At 41.6% G+C, this 20,326-nt stretch overlaps 1 protein-coding gene across 11 annotated transcripts in view; it reads right to left on the bottom strand.

The window, feature by feature from the left end:
• The window catches only part of rhbdl3 (rhomboid like 3), a 143,410-nt gene that overhangs the window by 50,200 nt on the left and 72,884 nt on the right, over positions 1–20,326 (bottom strand). Inside the window, exon 1 of one of the 11 annotated variants that reach the window (XM_062971016.1) lies at positions 17,080–17,281. The exons of the other annotated variants lie outside the window; for them this stretch is intronic. Coding sequence (XP_062827086.1) covers positions 17,080–17,202 — 123 coding nt within the window. The 5' untranslated portion in view covers positions 17,203–17,281. Of the gene's footprint in view, positions 1–17,079; positions 17,282–20,326 lie in introns of those variants that run through there. 11 annotated transcript variants of the gene reach the window in all.

Raw genomic sequence — 20,326 nt, 5'->3', positions numbered from 1 at the left:
ACTGGCGCCTCCAGTGCAAAATAGAATAAAATAGTTTTATTGTCATTGTACTGTTGTACAACTAAATTAAATGTGTTCCCTAGCACACAGAAGCGGTTCCACCGCAAGGCAAATTAGGCAGTTGCCTGTGGTGCCATCCTCTAGGGGGTGCAGTTGAGGTGTTCCCGCGTGCGCACGCATGCGTGCACGTACACCCCCTGCCTCCTACTCCCAGGGTTGCTTCGGCCTGGGCCCGCCTTTGTGCCTGGGCCTACTTTTGGGCCTTCGGCTGTGGGCCTGGCTTTGGCCTGTGGCCACCTTCAGGGCCTGTGCCCGGCCTTCGGCCTGTGGCCGTCTTCGGGGCCTGGCCCAGGGCCAGGCCCGCCTTAACCCACACCTATGGCAGGCATCTTCAGAGGTTGTGAGGTCTGTTGGAAGCTAGGTAAGTGGGGTTTATTTATCTGTGGAAAGTCCAGGGTGGGAGAAAGAGGTCTTGTCTGTTTGAGGCTAGTGTAAATGTTGCAATTGGCCATCTTGATTAACATTTAATGGCCTTGCAGATTCAAAGCCTGGCTGCTTCCTCCCTGGAAGCATCCTTGGTTGGGAGGTGTTAGCTGGCCCTGATTGTTTCCTATCTGGATTTCCCGTTTTCAGAGTGTTGTTCTTTATTTACTGTCCTGATTTTAGCGTTTTTTTAATACCGGGGGTCAGATTCCCTTTCGGTGGCCTTTTAATTATCTGCCTTGATATTCTGGGTTATATGGCTGTGTGGAAGGACCCTCACTGCTCTTCCACACAGCCATATAATCCAGAATATCAAAGCAGAATAACCCACAATATCTGCTTTGAACTGGGTAGTCCACACTGCCTTAAATCCCAATTCAATGTTTGGTGCTAAATTCGCAAATATTGTAATTCCTACATAACATTACCATGTATTGAACTGCTTTTTCTGTTGATTTGTTGTAAAACATGATGTTTTGGTGCTTAATTTGTAAAATCATAATGTAATTTGATGCTTAATAGGCTTTTCCTTAATCCCTCCTTATTATCCAACATTTTAGCTTATCCAACACTTTTATTTTTCAGTGATTGGTTTGGGGGGGCGGCACCAATATTCTGTTAGCTTACACTTGAAAATTACCTAGGGCCGGCCCTGCTAGCACACACCACAAAACAACACACCCATCCCTCCACATCCCGACCACCTCCAAACAGCCCCCAAGTGCACTGCTCTGCTAATCACAGGCAAAAACCTGGCATTCAATATTCACATTGTGTCTGGTTAATCCAGAGATGTCATACTGCCTGCCAGTCATAGGAGTAGATATTAGACACTCTTCCTTCCTTAGCTACAAAGGGCGCACAGACTAGAGCCCTTCATAGCAGCTCACTATGCAAAGTAGCACTTCAAACTAGGTGGAGCTCCAAGTTAAATCTCCAAAGTCCTTGTCGTTAAGCATTTCTTGTTCTCTGTTCTTCCTTCCAGCATATTTGGCCAAACACACATTTACCAAAGATAGCACCAGAATTTTATAGCAACAGTGGAGCTATGATTTACGCCCCTTTTATGTCTGCTCTACAAAAGTATTTCTAAGCACCGTGGAAATAAAAATGAAGTTCTAAATTTATGTCCTCCTCTCCCTTTCCTCATGGCCATTAAACTTAGATAGAACATGGAATGTAGCCCCTTAAAAACCCTCCCTGTAAAAAGATAATAAAACTATCCTGGTGATATTTAATCCACAAAATAAAAGTGCAGAACAAGATGAAATGTGCTGTTTTTTCCTCTTCATCATGCTGTTTGTGTGTTTGTAAAACAAACAAAAAAACGGTTTAGGGGCTTCTTCCTCTTCCATCAAAACAAGGCCAAACCAAGCTAGGGCATCCATAATAACAAGCAAGTGACACCCAGGGCAGGCACTTCATCAGTGGAGAATAAAAATGTTACTTTTTGCAATGATTTTTATAGATGGGAGTGGGGAGGCTGAATTATCTCTAGCTTTCAGAGGTATAATTTTATAGGAACAGTGGTGCATCACACTGTTAACAGAATGCCACAATTTTCTAGGGAGCAAAGAGAAGGAGGGAAACGGTGAGGGCAAACATAACAAACTGGGTTCAGATCAACTTTTATCCATGAACTTGCTTTCCCTGATTTTAGGCATGCCTGTTGTTGAGTAGTTCCCTTGTAGATCCCAGCAGGTGTTTTGATAGTTCAACCCTAGAAACAATGGTGGGTGGTTCCTAGTGGCAAATGGCAAAATCACCAGAGGAATCAGCTATATCTCCTTTGCCACTCTCATCTTCTGCAGGAGACATAAGCAATGAGTCAAAAGTGAGTGGGGAGGTAACTAAATAGAAGAACCAGTGAGTACAATATTGCACTAGAGGGGCTCCTGTGAAAGAACAGAAGCTTGGAAATGACCTGCAGCAAGCATGATCAATACAATTCTTGGATTAAGTGCTATGGCAATGTGAGCAAAGGACAGTCTGAGAATAATGCCAGATAAGAAAGAGGGGCTGCAGATAAAACTAGGGATTTTTTTTTAAATGGGCATACCAGCCCTTGAGCAAGGACAGTTTTCAACACTGGAAGAAATGGCAAGAAGAAAACTTTTTACACAAAGTAAAATCAATTGCACTGCACACTCATGCACACCTCCTGCACACTCATATGTTATAAGTGCCATTAAAAAAGATAAGCCTACTGTCAAACATCATGTCCAAACTTGCAATAAAGACATGCATGTAAAATAAATAAATAAATAAAATACATATCCCCCTCCTTATTTTTATCCCTCCTTTCTACCAATAAAGGGACTCATCATTGAGTCCCTTTATTGGTAGAAAGGAGGGATAAAAATTTCGGAAGCTTTCCAGGTGTGCCGGCTCCAAATCTGCTCCAATGAAAACACACAGAGACCAAGGGCAGGATCAGAAGTTGATTTATTGCTTCACTGGCCAAGGCAAGATGTCAGGGGAATTTCCCAAATGTGATATAAATCTTGTTTACCGGCATGGACATTTTATAGACATTGTATAAAAGAATGGGAAGGTGATGTTTTCACAGCCTATTTTGCCAATGGCTGGAGTTGCACTCTTGTCAGTACTTATGAGTCATTGGGAGAGGAATGAGGAATTGGCTATGGGGTCAATTGTGGGTTTTTGAACTGATCAACAGGGCCGGTCCAACATGGCACGCCAATTACGCCTCCGAGTTGGGCGCATGTCGACGGGGGGCGCTCTCGGGCAAAACATGTGCCTTGGCAGCTCTCCGTGCACCCCGTACCCTCCATGCCTTTTTCCAGCTGATTTTGACATTTTTGTCCCTGAGTGGGATTCGAACTCGCAGCCTCCTGGTTCTGAGTGTGGTGCTCTTTCTGGGAGCCACCGACTGCCCTGCAACAATAGCAATCCGGAACTTATACTTATTATGCTCTGCTGGCCCGTTCATGTGGTTTGGTGTGTGTGGGGGGGGGGGGCACCAAAATTTCTATTCGCTTACACTTGAAAATTATCTTGGGCCGGCTCTGCTGATCAAGGTAACTTGCGGTCATGCCCAGACCCCAGTATTTTTAGGGTCTCCACTTTAGGACATCATCATGATGGCTAACAACAAATATGACATAATATCGATGGGGGTAAAGTCCTAAATTGGCCCAGTTCTGAAGATGCTTAAGAGTGACATGTAAACATCTCTCTTCAAACCAAAATCATGTGATTTACTCTTTTGCTGCATTAATAATAGCAAGGTGGTGTTGACATGTATTGTGGACACCTAAGGGTATGGGAAGCTAATGTGGTCGAAGCCGGGTGGCCATCTGCATTCAGCTTAATCTGACCTGCAGCAGGGAGTTCCGCCGATCGGAAGGAGCCATGCTGAGATCAATCCGGCCATGACTGCATGCCCCAGCAGCAACTTAAGATGTATTTTCTGCTCCTTCCCTGTGCCTTTCAAACTTTTAACTATGTAACAAAACCCCTAATAAAGAATCTCCTTGCTCTAACCTCTCTCCTTATGGCTATTTTGTATCTTTCCTTGCACTGAAGCCTGAATTCCCTTGCGATCTCAGCCGCTCTGCCTTCTCCTCCTTTTCTCCCTCACTGGACAAACCATGGAACCGCAGGCTACCCCCCCCCCCCCCCAGCCTCTATTTCCGGTCATAACTTTCCCATTCTGACCCCAAGCATGACCATCTTCCATACCCCTAACTCAAAAGGCTACCCCGTCATGAGGAGACCACCCGTTCTTAAATTAATGAAGTTTTTAGAAGCAAATCAGCTGATTGTCAAAACCTGTAAAACTGTCAAAACGGAGTTTCCCCGCGCTGCGGCACAATTTTCTCTGCAAGAACGGACTCACAAAGGTTCAGACTACGTGCTGGGTGCGGAGGGAGCTACCCAGGGCTCCTTGCCTGCCATTCATGAACTGCCCTCATCTTCGGAGTGCCCCCTCCCGCTGACCTTTGACCTAGTGGGGCCGTTTCTTCCGGATCGCCACAAATTCAACCCCCTTCTCTGGACTTTTATTACTTTATGAATTCCCTACATTAAAACTTGGGCTTTGGGATGGATGAAATAAGATGAAATATGTTCCTACATGTGACCCATGTACCCTGCATGTCCTCTTTTCCCTTTATCACCATGAAATATATTTTACATTAAAGAATGATCGAAATCTGACCTAGGAATCAAATGAACAGATAGTTGCAACACTGTCCGGAGGGGATTATCCCCCACATCAGGAGACTATCAGACACTCATCTTGCACGGACAATAGATATTTTCTGCTGCCCTGCAGTCTAGGACACGGAACAATGGCTTCAAACTACAGGAAAGGAGATTCCACCTGAACATCAGGAAGAACTTCCTCACTGTGAGGGCTGTTCGGCAGTGGAACTCTCTTCCCCGGACTGTGGTGGAGACTCCTTCTTTGGAGGCTTTTAAGCAAAGGCTGGATGGCCATCTGTCGGGGGTGCTTTGAATGCGATTTCCTGTTTCTTAGCGGGGGTTGGACTAGATGGCCCATGAGGTCTCTTCCAACTCTACTATTCTATGATTCTATGATATGGTCTTCCCCCCATTAAACGTCAGAGCTGGCCCATTTAATGGAAAGATGACTATCTGGTTCTCTGGTCATAGGTCAAAGCCTATGATTGCCCTGGCTGTCAAAATGAACTGGACTCATTCAGAAACTAATACAGCCCATCTGATCAGCCTTGGCTTACCGGAATCTGGCAAAGCCTGCCAGACAAATATGTATATTTGCGCCCTAAGAAGCAGTATAGGAACTACCTTGAGGGCTTGGCAAGGCTCTCGGTACTTCCTTCTTGCATATTATCTCAATGACTCGATCATAATCCCTAGCAAAACCATTGTTCTCGGCTTAGCCCGCCTCCTCGTCCCTGATTGGTGGAAACACCGAGGCGCCAGGAGCTCCCTGATTGGGGGTTCACACCGTTGCTTCAGGGACCAATCAGCGCGCAGGGAGGCGGGGAAACGAACGGCGCGAAATTCAAGTCGTGTCTCCCATTTTCTGTATTATAAAAGTTGTTGTTCTGTATTGCGTGTTATGGCTCCTTGACGAACGATCGCAGGTGTCATCCATTTCAGCTGAACTGAATAAACAACTCAGTCTTCTTTCTTCATGTCTGAGGGTGAGATTTTGTAGCAAAACCTTGCTCTTTAGCAAAATAATTCTTCCATATCTCAATCTGAATCTGTTTGAACATACAACATCTCTCCATTTTCAAGGTGAAAGCATTTCTTTTAAATGCTCAAGGCCACTAATGTTGTGTTTTTTTTTTGGGGGGGGGGGGTATTTCCTCTGCAATTTTTAGGAAAGACCAGCTTTTAAAAACAGTCATCCTATTTACCAAATGGGGATTGTAGAGTGATAGTATTTCCATTTTTGTAACATTCTGTGAATATATGTGGATAATCACATTTTCGAATTACAGAAGGCAAGTAAGGCTTCTGAAATGGAGATAGCCCTTTCAGAACTAAAACTTTATGTTGGATGTCAACAAAGTTCATGGTGTCAAGGTTCCCAAAGTAGTTTATCTTGGCATCCACATCCGTCAATAATGATGTCAACTTTTTTTGTTCAGTGTATGTGTGTAGATGTACATGTTAATACCTGTTTGCATGTTCTCATGCATTTCCTAATGTAGTAATCTACATGTTAGCACTTTTGCAAGCAAACCCCCCAATATAATGCATTTTTCAATCATTTGTGCACAGAAAATCATCCATTAAGAAAATGTCCTCAATCCAAGGATCCTGAAGCCCTTTGCAGATATCCCCCATTCAAGCACAGGGACAAAACTACTGAACCATATAAAACAATATAAAAGTCTTTTATGTCTTTGCTCTGCGTGCTGAGTAAATGTGAGGTCCAGAGGTCTTAAAACCCATGAAGTGGCAGGTCTTTACAATATCCAAGCCCAACGAGTTTTTTAATTAAAAGAGGCTTTTTGTCAAGTAAGAAGAAAAAAATTACCAGAGGTCTAGCATAGTATTCAAATTTTGTACGAGTGTTTAGAAAAAACAACTAACAATTATTGAGTGTGCATGAAAACACTAAATTCTCAGTCCAATTAAAGCACAGCCTCCTTGTCTCCTCCTGTTAGTGAGAAAGGGAATTGGAGCTGCCCCGGCCCGGAGAATATTCTCATGTTACTACTCTGGGGTGTCAATGGGTCTTTCAGAGGATTATGATAATCCGAGAGCATGTTCCCCGACAGCCACACCATTGTGTTCTCTCCTACTTCACATCTGCTTCTCACCTGGGTCAAATCTGGAGGCAGCCGAGCAGGTGGCTCTTCGCACAGAGGCCTCAGCGACACCAGCTGCCTCTGCCTCCCTTCCTTTGTGGGTCCAAGCAGCACCAGCATCCAAGCAGCCCTCCTATGTAACAAGCTAACCCTTTGTTTACTACAGAAGAGAATAGGGAGGGACACTTGACCTGGAAGCATAGGCTCTATCTCTCCAGGGGATCCTGGTGTCCTGCTGCTAAGACTTTGTGGGCTTTGCAAAACAGTGTGTGAAAAAGGTGACCTGGGCTGCCAAAGGCAAATTGCAACCCCCAACGAAGAGCCCAGTCAACAATGCCTCTGCCAGTAAATAGGATCCAGTGTGTCCCCCTCACCCAACAGTAGCAAAAGTTTACTTAAACAGGTTTGTGCTTTATCTCTGCCCGCAGCTGTTTTTGTTTGCATACAAGGAGCTGGCCAGTCTGAGCAATTTCCCCCTCCTATCACTCTCCTTTTATGGCAGAAAGAAAGAAAAATCCCAACAACAACAAAACCATGACATACAATGGAAATGCTAATTTTCATGCTAATGGAAATACACCCTTGTTTTTGGAGTAAAGATTCTCTTCTCTTCCCCCTCTTTCTACAGCTTCTCAAGTAAAATGTTAATCTTTAAGCACTCTTCAAGAGGAAAAGGAAAAGAGGCCCTTTTGCTATAGCACCTCCTTCCATAAAACTAAATTGCATGTGGCATTGTGCCAGAAACATCCTTTACACTCACAAACGGCAGTTTTCATGCATATATATGAGAAATAATTCACAAGGCCACATTTATCTGACTATGCTTCTGCTCCCCTCTGCCAAGCATTGAAAGAAGACCTTGGGTTTGTTTGCTTTCTTGAAAAATATACCCATATTTAAGACCCACAAACAATTTCCTAGGAATACTTTGTTATTCACAACATCAGCTTGCTGTTGAGTAATGATGGGAGCAACTCACATGGAATTTGCAAGTTTCAGTTGGATGTGTGCATCGTAAATAAATTATATGTTATCTATATTCCTACATTCTTGTGAGTTGAATACAATTTTGAAACAAAGGTTGGAAACAAATAAGGCTGCTAAAAGTATGGCAAGTTGCTTTGAGGGAGTTGTGGTAGTTGCTCCTAAAAAAACCCCCCTAGTAATATTATCTTTTTAAAGTACTTTTTTTCATTACTTTTTTTGAGGGCAGGGGGAAGAGGACTCTTTTCTATTATTTCTTTATTTACAGTATTTATATTCCACCCTTCTCACCCCGAAGGGAACTCAGGGCGGATCACAATGTACAAATACAGGGCAAACATTCAATGTTATATGAACATAGAGACAGAGACAGACACAGAGGCAATTTAACCTTCTCCAGCTTCCAGCTTCCTGAGGGTATGCTCGATTTTGGCCACAGGGGGAGCAGCTGCTTCACCATCCACTGTGATGCCGACTTCCTCATTCCAAACACTGCTGGACGATTTTTATGGTGTCGTAAATTAGTCTCCCTACATAGTGGTATCTAAATGTCCTACTTGATAGATGCAACTATCTTTTGGGTTGCTTAGGTCAACAACGAGCAGGGCTATTTTTTATTTTAATGGTCGGGTGCTCATTCCAACATGTGCTGGCCTCAAACTCATGACCTCTTGGTCATAGTGATTTATTGCAGCTAGCTACTAACCAGCTTGTGCCACAGCCCGGCCCACCTTTTCTATCACTTTTTGAGGAATTAGAAATGACTTATTGGGTTTTTTTTAAAGGACATTTTCTATTATTTAAATAGATAACAGATTTTTTTTTAAGAAAATGCTTTTGCGAAAATATATTGCTTGTTACTTTTGCATTGTGTAAAAAATACAACCTAATAAGCTACTATGCAGGGGAGGAACAAGGACAAATGAGTAAAAGCCCTTCAGTGGCAGAATGTATAGATCACATGAACAAGTTCTTACTTTAAAAACCCTGTTTTTAAAGTAGCTAATATGACGATGAATGATGGTTGATTATTGTGATTGTAGTTTATTCCTCATTAATGGTTGCCATCTTTCTGTTTTCAACATGCACATTTTCCATCTTGTGAAATTTTAAAAATGCTAAATATGTGCACAAATAGCTGTGCATTTATTTTGACTAGGTGGAGATGTGTAGAAAAATGGTTAAGAATCCAAAAATCCTTGAGATAAAAAGATAAAGCTTTCCCTTTGATATTAATCAAGTCTGACTCTGAGGGGTGGTGCTCATCTCCATTTCTAAGCCGACAAGCCTCCAAGGTAATGTGGCCGGCATGACTGCATGGAGTGCCGTTACCTTCCCGCCAAAGCGGTACCTACTGATCTACTCATATTTGCATGTTTTCGAATTGCTAGGTTGCCAGAAGCTGGGGCTAGCAACGGGAGCTCATCCCATCCCGTGGATTTGAACCACCGACCTTCCAGTCAGCAAGTTCTAAAGCTCAGCGGTTTAACTCGCTGAGCCACCATGGCCCCTAAAAGAGCAGGAGCCAGGGTAATAATGTAAAGTTAGAAACACACAAGCAAGTTATCCACAGACTCTTGGTGGCTCAAAGCAATTCATATGAATGGAGGGGGGGGGGGGGGGAGGAATCACTCCAAATCTGTCACCTACAAATTTTCAATTATACTGAATTAACAGTTTTCTTTACATTGCTACTATTTATATTAATAGACACAAATGATGGCAAACCTATGGAAAATCAATCATGTCTCTTAAAAACAGAGAAGCATACTAATCGTTACAGTCGGCTCTCCATATTAACTGTGATTTGTGGCACTGGACCCCTGTGAAAGTAGAAAAAACCTTGAATTAAAAAATTATTATTTTATCTGAGCGAACACCCCTCAAAAAATCTCTAGGTCACCCACTGTGACTGTGGATATCTTCTGCTGAAAGTTAACAATAGAGTTGTGTGAGAAGATCTACAGATTTCAAGAAAAATAGTTTCTCTAGGAATCACTAGGTCATCTAGTGTGACTCTGTTGTCCACTTCCAGCAGAAGATGTTCACAGAGACCTAGAGCTTCCTAAGTCAACATTTTAATCAAATTCACAAATAATGAAATTGTCAAAAAGTTAGACCTGGAGATGGGGAGGGATGTTTGTACTTCATCTTCCGTCACTTAAAGAAATTTGACCTGGCCACGTCTAATTATGATTGCTACAAAAATGCCATGCCCTATCAAAAATGTTTTATTTTAAAAAGACTCACTATTACAAAAATCCTCTGTATTCTTTATTCACATTTCTCCCATGGAAACTGCCACTCTTTCATAGTGGAAATCTGTAAGACAGGATGCACACCTTACAGAGCTTTACTATGTTAAATGGAAAGTGGAAATAAAAGCTCTAAAAGGTAAATAAGTGCACAAAAAGCTCACAGAGGAAAGGTTGGAAAGAGGCAGGAGAGGAAAAAGGGAAAGAGTTTAGGTTTCCAGTTCAGCTCCTTATAAAAGTCTTCCATGGTGATTTTCCTGGTATCTGGTGTGGAGATTGCGTGAGAAGGAAAGAGAGATGAGAGAGCTGCTTCAGGATGGTGGCAGGCAGAGCAAGCCAGGAGTCCCAGGTGGGCGGGCGCCAGTCAACATGGACATAACATAGTTGCAGGTGACAGCAGTTTATTGGTTTTATGCCTGACCTATCTTCTAGAAATTATGACTGAAGGCAGCTTACAATAAAATGGAGGCAATGTATTTAATACAAATAGACATGCACAAAATACTAAAACAATGTTTTCTGCCTCATAATAAACTTGTGCCCTATGTGGAAATCAGTGTGCTTCTGCAACCTGTAAATACTTTTTACATAATATGCAAAATTGATATACTTTTTATGTGCAGAAAACATGTTTTGAGGCAGAAAATACATTCTAAATATAGAGCACATTTTCTGCATAGGAATAAGTGTATTTTAAAATTATGTTGGCTTCTGAGCAAAAATACTGGGTTTGTTCAGAGAATGTATTTTCTGGTTCAAAACATGCTTTCTGCCCAAAAAAGCACAGGTATTTTTGTGGAAATGTGTTTATCTGAACCATCCCGAAGGTCTGATAGGACAATAGGGCTTTGTTGAGGTCCTTTCCTACCCAGGACAGATCTTAGAATACTTTTTGGGGGGCATATCTTCCAGAGTCCTCCAGTTACTACAGGGCCCAACAAGTGACTTTTCTTAGGCCTGGTCCAGTTCAGTACAAGTGGGAATTAGAGCACTATGCAACAGTACAGCCTATGAGCCAGGAAATTCCCCAGTTAAATCTTATCTGAACTCACAATTTGCAAGACTGCTTTAGGCAGACAATTATTTGTCCCTCTGTTTTTTCACCTACAATATGGGAATAAAATTGTATTACATGGATGTTGTAAAAATTCACTGAGATAATACATGTCAAATACTTCAAAACTGTAAAATGTGATCCAAATGGATGGCATTTTTATGATGCTATTAGATCCCATGACATCAGCTCATGCTGAAAGGCTATGTTAATTAGGCAGATGCTCACTTATGAAGCCCATATCAGACACACATGATTAGCACTGCCTGACACACACCTAATGGGAGGAAGTACCCTAGTGTATCTCTGAGCACATCACCATAGAGTGCAGCTGTTACCATCTAACAAGAATTCATTAAATTACCATCCAATCCAAGCCCACGAAGCACATGGTTTTTGTTGGATCAAAAGAACACGGTGCCAATTTAAAAACAGAAAGATCTACTTGAGGAAAGGTTTGATCACTCGCTCATAGAATAAAGACCCTCCTTTTCCCCTAAGTGCTAGCACAGTTGTTTGTCAAAATCCAAAACAAAACCAAAAGGAAAGGAATTGCTGTGCCAGCATGGTGCAGTAGTTTGATCATTGGGCGATAACCCTGGAGACCAGGGTTCAGTTCTGTGCTCAGCCATGGAAACTCACTGGACAATCTTGGGTGAGTCACACACACTCGACCCACAGAAAATCTTAGGGTCACCATTAAGAAAATTTATTATGTTAGTGAGCTGCTTTGTTAACAGTTGACAAGCCATTACTTTGATGTTTTTTTTTTAAGTTGCCACTAAACAGGGCTGGGGAGGGGATATTACTTTTTCACTATAACTCCTAGCCTCCAGGATGAGGAAATTCTGGTAGTTATAGTTCAAACAAGTAATTTTTACCAAGTTCTGTTAGTGGAAATGATTTTATCGTTATCTCCTTTGAAGTGAAGATACATTATATCTTGAACTATCACTCAGTTCCAAGAGATTTGTTGGCTCTGCTTCAGAAGAAGAGAACAAGTTAGTAAATTGCTTCTGGGTGACATGATTGTTTTATTTTAATTTATAGCTTGGCTACACTCAAGGCTTAGGGCAAACAGCATTTTTGTAAGAAAATTAATTAAATGATTAATTGTTCACAACATGGTAGATAAATTCTCATCTTCTTTAACTACTGGATCAACTCCCCCCCCCCAAAAAAACGCTCCAATGGCAACACTTTTGAAAAATATAGCATTCCAGAGTGAAGGAGAGGACTAGCAGAGGTATTCCAAGACTTTTTTGTGGCTGTTGTGTACTTTCTAGTCATTTCCAACTTATGGTGACCCTAAAGTGAACCTATCATGGGGGTTTTCTGAAATGGGAATAAAGGCTGGTATAACAAAGACATCCCCCTCCCACTGAAGGACTAAGGAATGTAGAATATACAATTGGCTTTTCATGTGTTGCTAGAGGGTTAAGGTTAGAAAAGCAGGTAAAGTTTTGTTGTCTTAATTTTTGCCTGAACCAATGGAAAAGAGTATGAGGCCTGATAATAACACTACCTCATCTATCTAACTCAAGCCTAGTCCTCTCTATACAATATTGCCTTATGTCGGCCAGTTTCCAATCCAATGATTCCACACATTTCACTGCAACTTAATTTATAAGTCCATCCTTAGAACTTTATACAATGTTCCTCTAATTCTGCAACAGTAAAGTGACAGCATTGTGAACTAGTTTTGAGAAGCTATAAACATTTCTGATCAATTACGTTTTAACAGATGACAGCTGGTTCTTGTTATTCTTCCATGACTACTGATAGGCAGATACAGAGGCATATTCATAAACCACGACCCACACAGAACACATGCAGTAAATGATATATTTTGATTAATCCTTCACATCTGATCATCATAGCATGCGAAAGAAAGGAGTTTAATCACACTCAGCAGGAGCAACAACAAAACAAAAAATGTGTAGCTATAAAGATGCCATTCTTGAGGAAGAGTAAAGAAGGCCTGTATTACGATTAGACAGGCAACTCCTTTTGAGTGTCATGAAAAACCAAAGACTTATGAGTTGCTTAATGTATTATCATTTGTGAAAGGCAAGGACAAGGAAAGATCCTGGGGGATCTGGTGCCAAATTAATTTGACTGGGCAAAGGAACTTTGCTTCACCCCAAAGATCCCACAACAACTTCATGGTTAAGCTAAGTTTCTCCCTCATTAAAAAGGGAAATGAATGATGTGGAGCTGGCATTTTTGTTGCCAGATAAGAAGGAGATGACAGGTGCACAGAAAAATAAAGTTGGAGTCGAGAACTAAGGCATTTCTTTTTTACCATAATCTGGAGACCAAGATTCTAGCCCCCTTCCCCTTGAAAAAAAGGTCCAATATCCCTTAAAATTTCATCCTTGCTCCCCACTACGCTAACCTGAGTCCAACAAACGCCCCAGGCTGTGCTTCCAACTGATACCAGCCCTTCCAGTGTCCTGGCGGGTGGCACCCCCTTTGCCACAGATTACTTTGGTAACTTTGCTGCATAGAGAAAGGAAATGTGTAGAGGTAGAGCACTTGGACAGGAGAATGATGGGTTCCAAATATTACTCTGCTGTAATGCTGCACATGACCTTCCTCTCTAAGACTTAGACTCAGAGCCTCTTCAGGCCACACCAAAGTCCTATGAGGGCAGCATCCAGCCCCCAGGTGGCATGTTCTCCAGGCCTGATTTAAAGTGTCACTACACACAGATTGATTAGAAGAGCAAAAATGTAATTGAATAAGAATAAAGTGGCAGGCAAGACAGGAAATCAATGCTTCTTTGCCACATTTCCTCAAAAAATGTGCCATTATACATTCTCATATACAGGAGACATCATATGGGCCAAAAACTGTTGAGGACATATCTCCCTTTCAAAACTCCTCTCAAAGAACTCTTACATGACAGGGTGAGCAGGAAGGTGGATGTCAGCAACTCTCCCATTGTTGTTGTTAGCTGCGTTCAAGTTGGCGTTGACCCATGGTGATCACATGGGCACCCTATTCTCAACAGCACTGTTTAGGTCTTAGAGACTCAAGGTCATAACTTTTTTGATTTAGTCTATCCATCTGTAATACAGTCTTCCTCCTTTTCTACTGCCTTCAACCTTAGCAAGCATTATTGTCTTTTCTAGAGAGCCATGTCTTCTTATAATGTGGCTAAAGTATGACAGCCACAATTTAGTCACATTGGCTTCAAGGGAGAAAGCATGTTTGATTTGTTTTAGGACTCATTTTTCTTTTTTGCAGACCAAAGTATTTCTAGAACTTTGGCATCACATCTCAAATGAGTTAATTTTCTTCCTATTAGCGTTCTCAGAGCTGTACATACCATAATGATGGGGAATATCATGGCATGACCAATCCACACTTTACGATACAGATTTGCACTGGAGGATCTTGTCCAATTGTCCAATTGTTTCACAGCTGATCTTTGCAGGCTTAAAATCCTGACTCAACTGGTACTGCCCACCATTCACCACAGTTAACATGCCTATCCGCCACAGAAAAGCAAAACTCTGGAGGAAGCAGATCTGCTTCGCTGGAATTATTCTCAAGGGGAAGGCAAAAAGCACAGGGATGTGTGGCACTCTTTGGGAGTACCACTTTGAATGTACATGAGCGCACTGTCTATACCTTTGGCTGACACTTGCTTTTAATACCTGCCTCGCAGCATACTATTTTGGCTGGGTTTTTGTTTTGTTTTGGCTGGGTTTTTGTTCAAATGTTTTATTATGTTATTAACATTTATTGCATTATTTTATTATGTTAACATGGCATGGTGGCATAATGTAACTTTTTAAAAGATTAAATAACAAACTAACCAGGCATTGTTCATTTTTCAGGGCTTATATGAAAAGTTTGGTTTGTATGTTTGCAGCAGGAGAAAATAACAATTTATCATTCAATGAAACTAGGTGGTAAACTAAAAATTTCATATAGTAGTTCCCAAAAATTGTCCTTGGATATTTTGGACTTTAGGTGCTAGAATTCCTGATGACTTTTCAAGCTGCCTAGGGCTTCTGGAGCAGAAGTCCAAAATACGTGAAAAGTTACAGTCTACAGTACTATCTTGAGATATTAAATGGCAGATTTCTTTAACCAGCACATTGCTATTACTGGTACTCAGGTTCCTCCTAATGAATAGATTCTCTAAGAAGTTTGTCAAAAAAGGGCTATCAAAAGTTATAGTAAAAATAACTAAAACCAGAGATGAGCTGATGAAATGGGAAAGGCTACAACCAGAACAACTGACACTACAAAAAAGTAACCTGTAAGAAAGGAGAAAAACAGGAACACATACAGAGAAGTCAAGACTCTAGAGGGAAATCTGCACAATGCTTGAAAGAAAGTAGATTACAAATAAAGTAAAATAAGAAATAAATAAGAATAAAAATGGCTTGGATCAGAATCTTCTCTGTAAGGAAAAATAAAACTATTCTCCAACCTATATAACGGCACTCATACTGCATGGAGAGACAATGTGTCCAACGTTGACAACAACCCCATAACATTACTTGAAGACTTTTTAAAGTCACACTATGTAGGCTATTCTTCGGAGGTATACAAAGACAGGTTTATTTGCTACTAGGACAGCAAAACAGCCAGGAGGAATAAATGCAGCTAATTATGTGAACTAGCCAGTGTCCTTACTTTATCCGAGTTCCTTATCTAAGCAATATCTTACTATCCTTGAGCCAATCTTCTTAATCAGATCTTCAGCTTCAACAGCTGTTTCCCACCCACCTGCCCACATTCAGGACTCTGGGAATCATGAAACCTTCTTTGATCTTTTGTTTATCTGTCTATGGCTTTCATTGTTTTTCATTTTAAAATATTAAAATATTTTTAATTTATTCGGAGGATAATTCTCACTCCCACAATCTATAAATCCAGTTTCATTTTGTCATTTTGACCTTTGATCAGTTCTTTTTTCTTGGCTAAACCTCCTGACCTCTGGTTCCAAACTAAACTTTTGACTTATGAACTATTAACCTTTTACAATGGCAAAAGCTAATGTTAAGATTGGCAAAAAAAGAAAGTAACCTCATTGTATAATACTGTGAAGCCAATATAAATGTCATCATATTGTGATGCATTCTCATCAGTTCATTTCTGACAATCAATTGTGAAGTTTGCTAGGAGTGGCAGTCAACAACACTAGAAGGTACATATGTTCCCTAAACATAGTCCAAATGGAGGATAGTTCTGGTTGTTTAGCACAAATTCTCCCAGCCTGTGACCCTACAGATTGTTGGACTACAACTCCCATCACCCCCAATTTGCATGGTTATACAACTGATTTGTATCTTCAAAGTTTGGCATGGTTAGCCACAGGATCGTAGTGACCTTTTCACTAAAATTCAAAAGGCTATGGCTATGTAGTAACACAGTAAACATGTCCCTGCTTTGCTCATGAAAAAAACCCCAAATCAAATGTCTAAGCACCTCCTAGTGTTGTTGGGCCACTGCTCCTAGCAATCTTCACCACTGATCGTCAGGGTACAAGTCATGGGAGATCTTGAGCCCATTTCACCTATGAAAACCATCCGCAACATGAGCCGGTAACCAAAACAATCTGCTACAAGAAATTCCCATAGGCTCTGTTGGATATGACAAAAATGGTCATTATATCCTCTAACAATTATGTAGACTCAGCTAAACCAAACCAGAGTTTGGAAAAGTTCCTTCTTCGGACTAATCACCCCTGCCCCACATATCAATTCCTCAGCCAACACAGGCAGATTGAAGGGTAGCAACGAAGCTATGTAATTGTCTGTAGAAACTTAAAATGATCAACAACTATTTAGTTATGCCAGACTAATCTGATCTCTTTTTTCGATAGAGTTACGAGTTGGGTCGATACAGGGAATGCTGTGGATGTAGCCTACCTGGATTTCAGTAAGGCCTTCGACAAAGTCCCCCACGACCTTCTGGCAAATAAACTAGTAAAATGTGGGCTAGACAAAACTACGGTTAGGTGGATCTGTAATTGGCTAAGCGAACGAACCCAAAGGGTGCTCACCAATGCGTCGTCTTCATCATGGAAAGAAGTGACAAGTGGAGTGCCGTAGGGTTCCGTCCTGGGCCCAGTTCTGTTCAACATCTTTATTAACGACTTAGACGAAGGGTTAGAAGGCACGATCATCAAGTTTGCAGACGACACAAAACTGGGAGGGATAGCTAACACTCCAGAAGACAGGAGCAGAATTCAAAACGATCTTGACAGACTAGAGAGATGGGCCAAAACTAACAAAATGAAGTTCAACAGGGACAAATGCAAGATACTTCACTTCGGCAGAAAAAATGGAAATCAAAGATACAGAATGGGGGACGCCTGGCTTGACAGCAGTGTGTGCGAAAAAGACCTTGGAGTCCTCATGGACAACAAGTTAAACATGAGTCAACAATGTGATGCAGCAGCTAAAAAAGCCAACGGGATTCTGGCCTGCATCAATAGGGGAATAGCGTCTAGATCCAGGGAAGTCATGCTCCCCCTCTATTCTGCCTTGGTCAGACCACACCTGGAATACTGGGTCCAATTCTGGGCACCACAGTTGAAGGGAGATGTTGACAAGCTAAAAAGCGTCCAGAGGAGGGCGACTAAAATGATTAAGGGTCTGGAGAACAAGCCCTATGAGGAGCGGCTTAAAGAGCTGGGCATGTTTAGCCTGCAGAAGAGAAGGCTGAGAGGAGACATGATAGCCATGTACAAATATGTGAAGGGAAGTCATAGGGAGGAGGGAGCAAGCTTGTTTTCTGCTGCCCTGCAGACTAGGACACGGAACAATGGCTTCAAACTACAGGAAAGGAGATTCCACCTGAACATCAGGAAGAACTTCCTCACTGTGAGAGCTGTTCGACAGTGGAACTCTCTCCCCGGGGCCGTGGTGGAGGCTCCTTCTTTGGAGGCTTTTAAGCAGAGGCTGGATGGCCATCTGTCGGGGGTGCTTTGAATGCGATTTCCTGCTTCTTAGCAGGGGGTTGGACTGGATGGCCCATGAGGTCTCTTCCACCTCTACTATTCTATTAAAAACAGAAGATGAGGAAACAAGATAAAGTTGCAGAAAAGGGTCAGATAGTTCTTGGGATACTGCAGCTTGGTTGTGTGTTTGAGGGGTCGGGAATTGATGAGAATTTAACCATCAAAAGTTTCTGTTACAACTGTAGAGCATACAAGTATTTATAACATATCAAATCTTCAAGCAAATGAAGCAAAAGGAAAAGTCAGGCATTGACAATGTAAAGTGAAATAACAGCTTTCTTTGGATAAGAAAATCAGCCCTCTTTGGAAAGGATTGCAAATGATTGTACCATCCTAAATGTAAACATTACACTGTAAAAATTTGAAGCACGTATGTCTTATTAAAGTTTACTTTAAGGGGTGAGCCAATTCCTAAATCAAAGGTACAGATTTCCAAATGATCCAAAAGTATATACAGTATTTCCTCACTTATCGCGGGGGTTACGTTCCAGGACCACCCACAATAAGTGAAAATCTGCAAAGTAGGGACGCTATATTTATTTTAATATCTATACATTATTTTAGTAGTTACTAGCTGTGCCTGGCCACACGTTGCTGTGGCGAAGTATGGTGGTATGGGAAATAAAGTATTGAGGAATTGATGGTAGTTAAGGTAAAGGGTAAAGGTTTTCCCCTGACATTAAGTCTAGTCGTGTCTGACTCTGGGGGTTGGTGCGCATCTCCATTTCTAAGCCGAAGAGCTGGCGTTGTCCGTAGACTCCTCCAAGGTCATGTGGCATGACTGCATGGAGCGCCATTACCTTCCCGCCGGAGCAGTACCTATTGATCTACTCACATTTGCATGTTTTCGAACTTTAGGGTTGGCAGAAGCCTGGAATAGCAGGTTCTCCCAATTCAAACCTGCGACCTTTCAGTGCAGATGTTCAGCAGCTCAGCGGTTTAACACGCTGCGCCATCAGGGGATATTATTTCCTAAAGCTTGTGAATATACAATATTTCTGATTGCTCTTTTTTTGTCTTTTGGAGGCAAACATGAATGCTGCAATTAGGCAAAATGATTAGCATGTAATGGCCTTGCAGCTTTAAAGCCTGGCTGCTTCTTCCCTGAGTGAATTTTTTGCTTGGAGGTGTTAGCTGGCCCTGATTGTTTCCTGTCTGGAATTCCCTTGTTTTCAGAGTGGTGTTCTTTGTGATATTTTATGTGCTTCTATTGTCTGTGTAGATGAAGAAGTACCCATATGCAGTGCTTGAGCGCACACAGCCCACCCCCCCCAAAAAAAGTCTGTGGCCCTGAGAAAACAGAGGATTTGCAGACTTTGGTGATGGGAATACTTTGTTGGGAGGTGTTAGCTGGCCCTGATTGTTTCCTGTCTGGAATTCCCCTGTTTTCAGAGTGTTGTTCTTTATTTAGTGTTCTGATTTTAGAGATTGTATTGTTCTGTTTTATTATACCACATTAAGTTTAATATATTCTGATTTTAGCATTTTTGAATACTTGGAGCCAAATTGTATTCATTTTCACGGTTCACAGCAACATAATAATAATAATAATAATAATAATAATAATAATAATAATAGTAATGATAGTAATAATAATGACTTTGGTAATACACACTGCTTCACTCCCTTCTCAGCTTCCTTTGTGGAAGAATCCTTTCTCGGGAGGTGTTAGCTGGCCCTGATTGTTTCCTTTGTGGAGTTCCCAATTTCCCTGCTTTCAGAGTGTTGCTCTTTATTTACTGTCCTGGTTTTAGAGATTATATTGTTCTGTATTATTCTACCACAGTAATTATTTCATATTACAGTAGAATCTCACTTATCCAACATTCGCTTATCCAATGTTCTGGATTATCCAACACAGTGTGCCTTTTAGTAGTCAATGTTTTTGTAGTCAGTGTTTTAAATTCATTGTGATATTTTGGTGCTAAATTTGTAAATACAGTAATTACTACATAGCATTATGCGCATTGAACTACTTTTTCTGTCAACTTTGTTGTATAACATGATTTTTTTTCGAGTCAGGAGCGACTTGAGAAACTGCAAGTCGCTTCTGGAGTGAGAGAACTGGCTGTCTGCAAGGACGTTGCCCAGGGGTTGCCTGGATGTTTTGATGTTTTTACCATCCTTGTGGGAGGCTTCTCTCATGTTCCCGCATGGAGCTGGAGCTGATAGAGGGAGCTCATCCACGCTCTCCCCGGTTTGGATTTGAACCTGGCAGCCTTCAGGTCAGCAACCCAACCTTCAAGTCACAAGGCTTTAACCCATTACGCCACCGGGGGCATAACAT

The sequence above is a fragment of the Anolis carolinensis genome, chromosome 2, assembly GCF_035594765.1.
Source record: "Anolis carolinensis isolate JA03-04 chromosome 2, rAnoCar3.1.pri, whole genome shotgun sequence".
Taxonomy (NCBI): Eukaryota; Metazoa; Chordata; class Lepidosauria; order Squamata; family Dactyloidae; genus Anolis; species Anolis carolinensis.
This window is presented reverse-complemented; position numbering and strand designations above follow the sequence as displayed.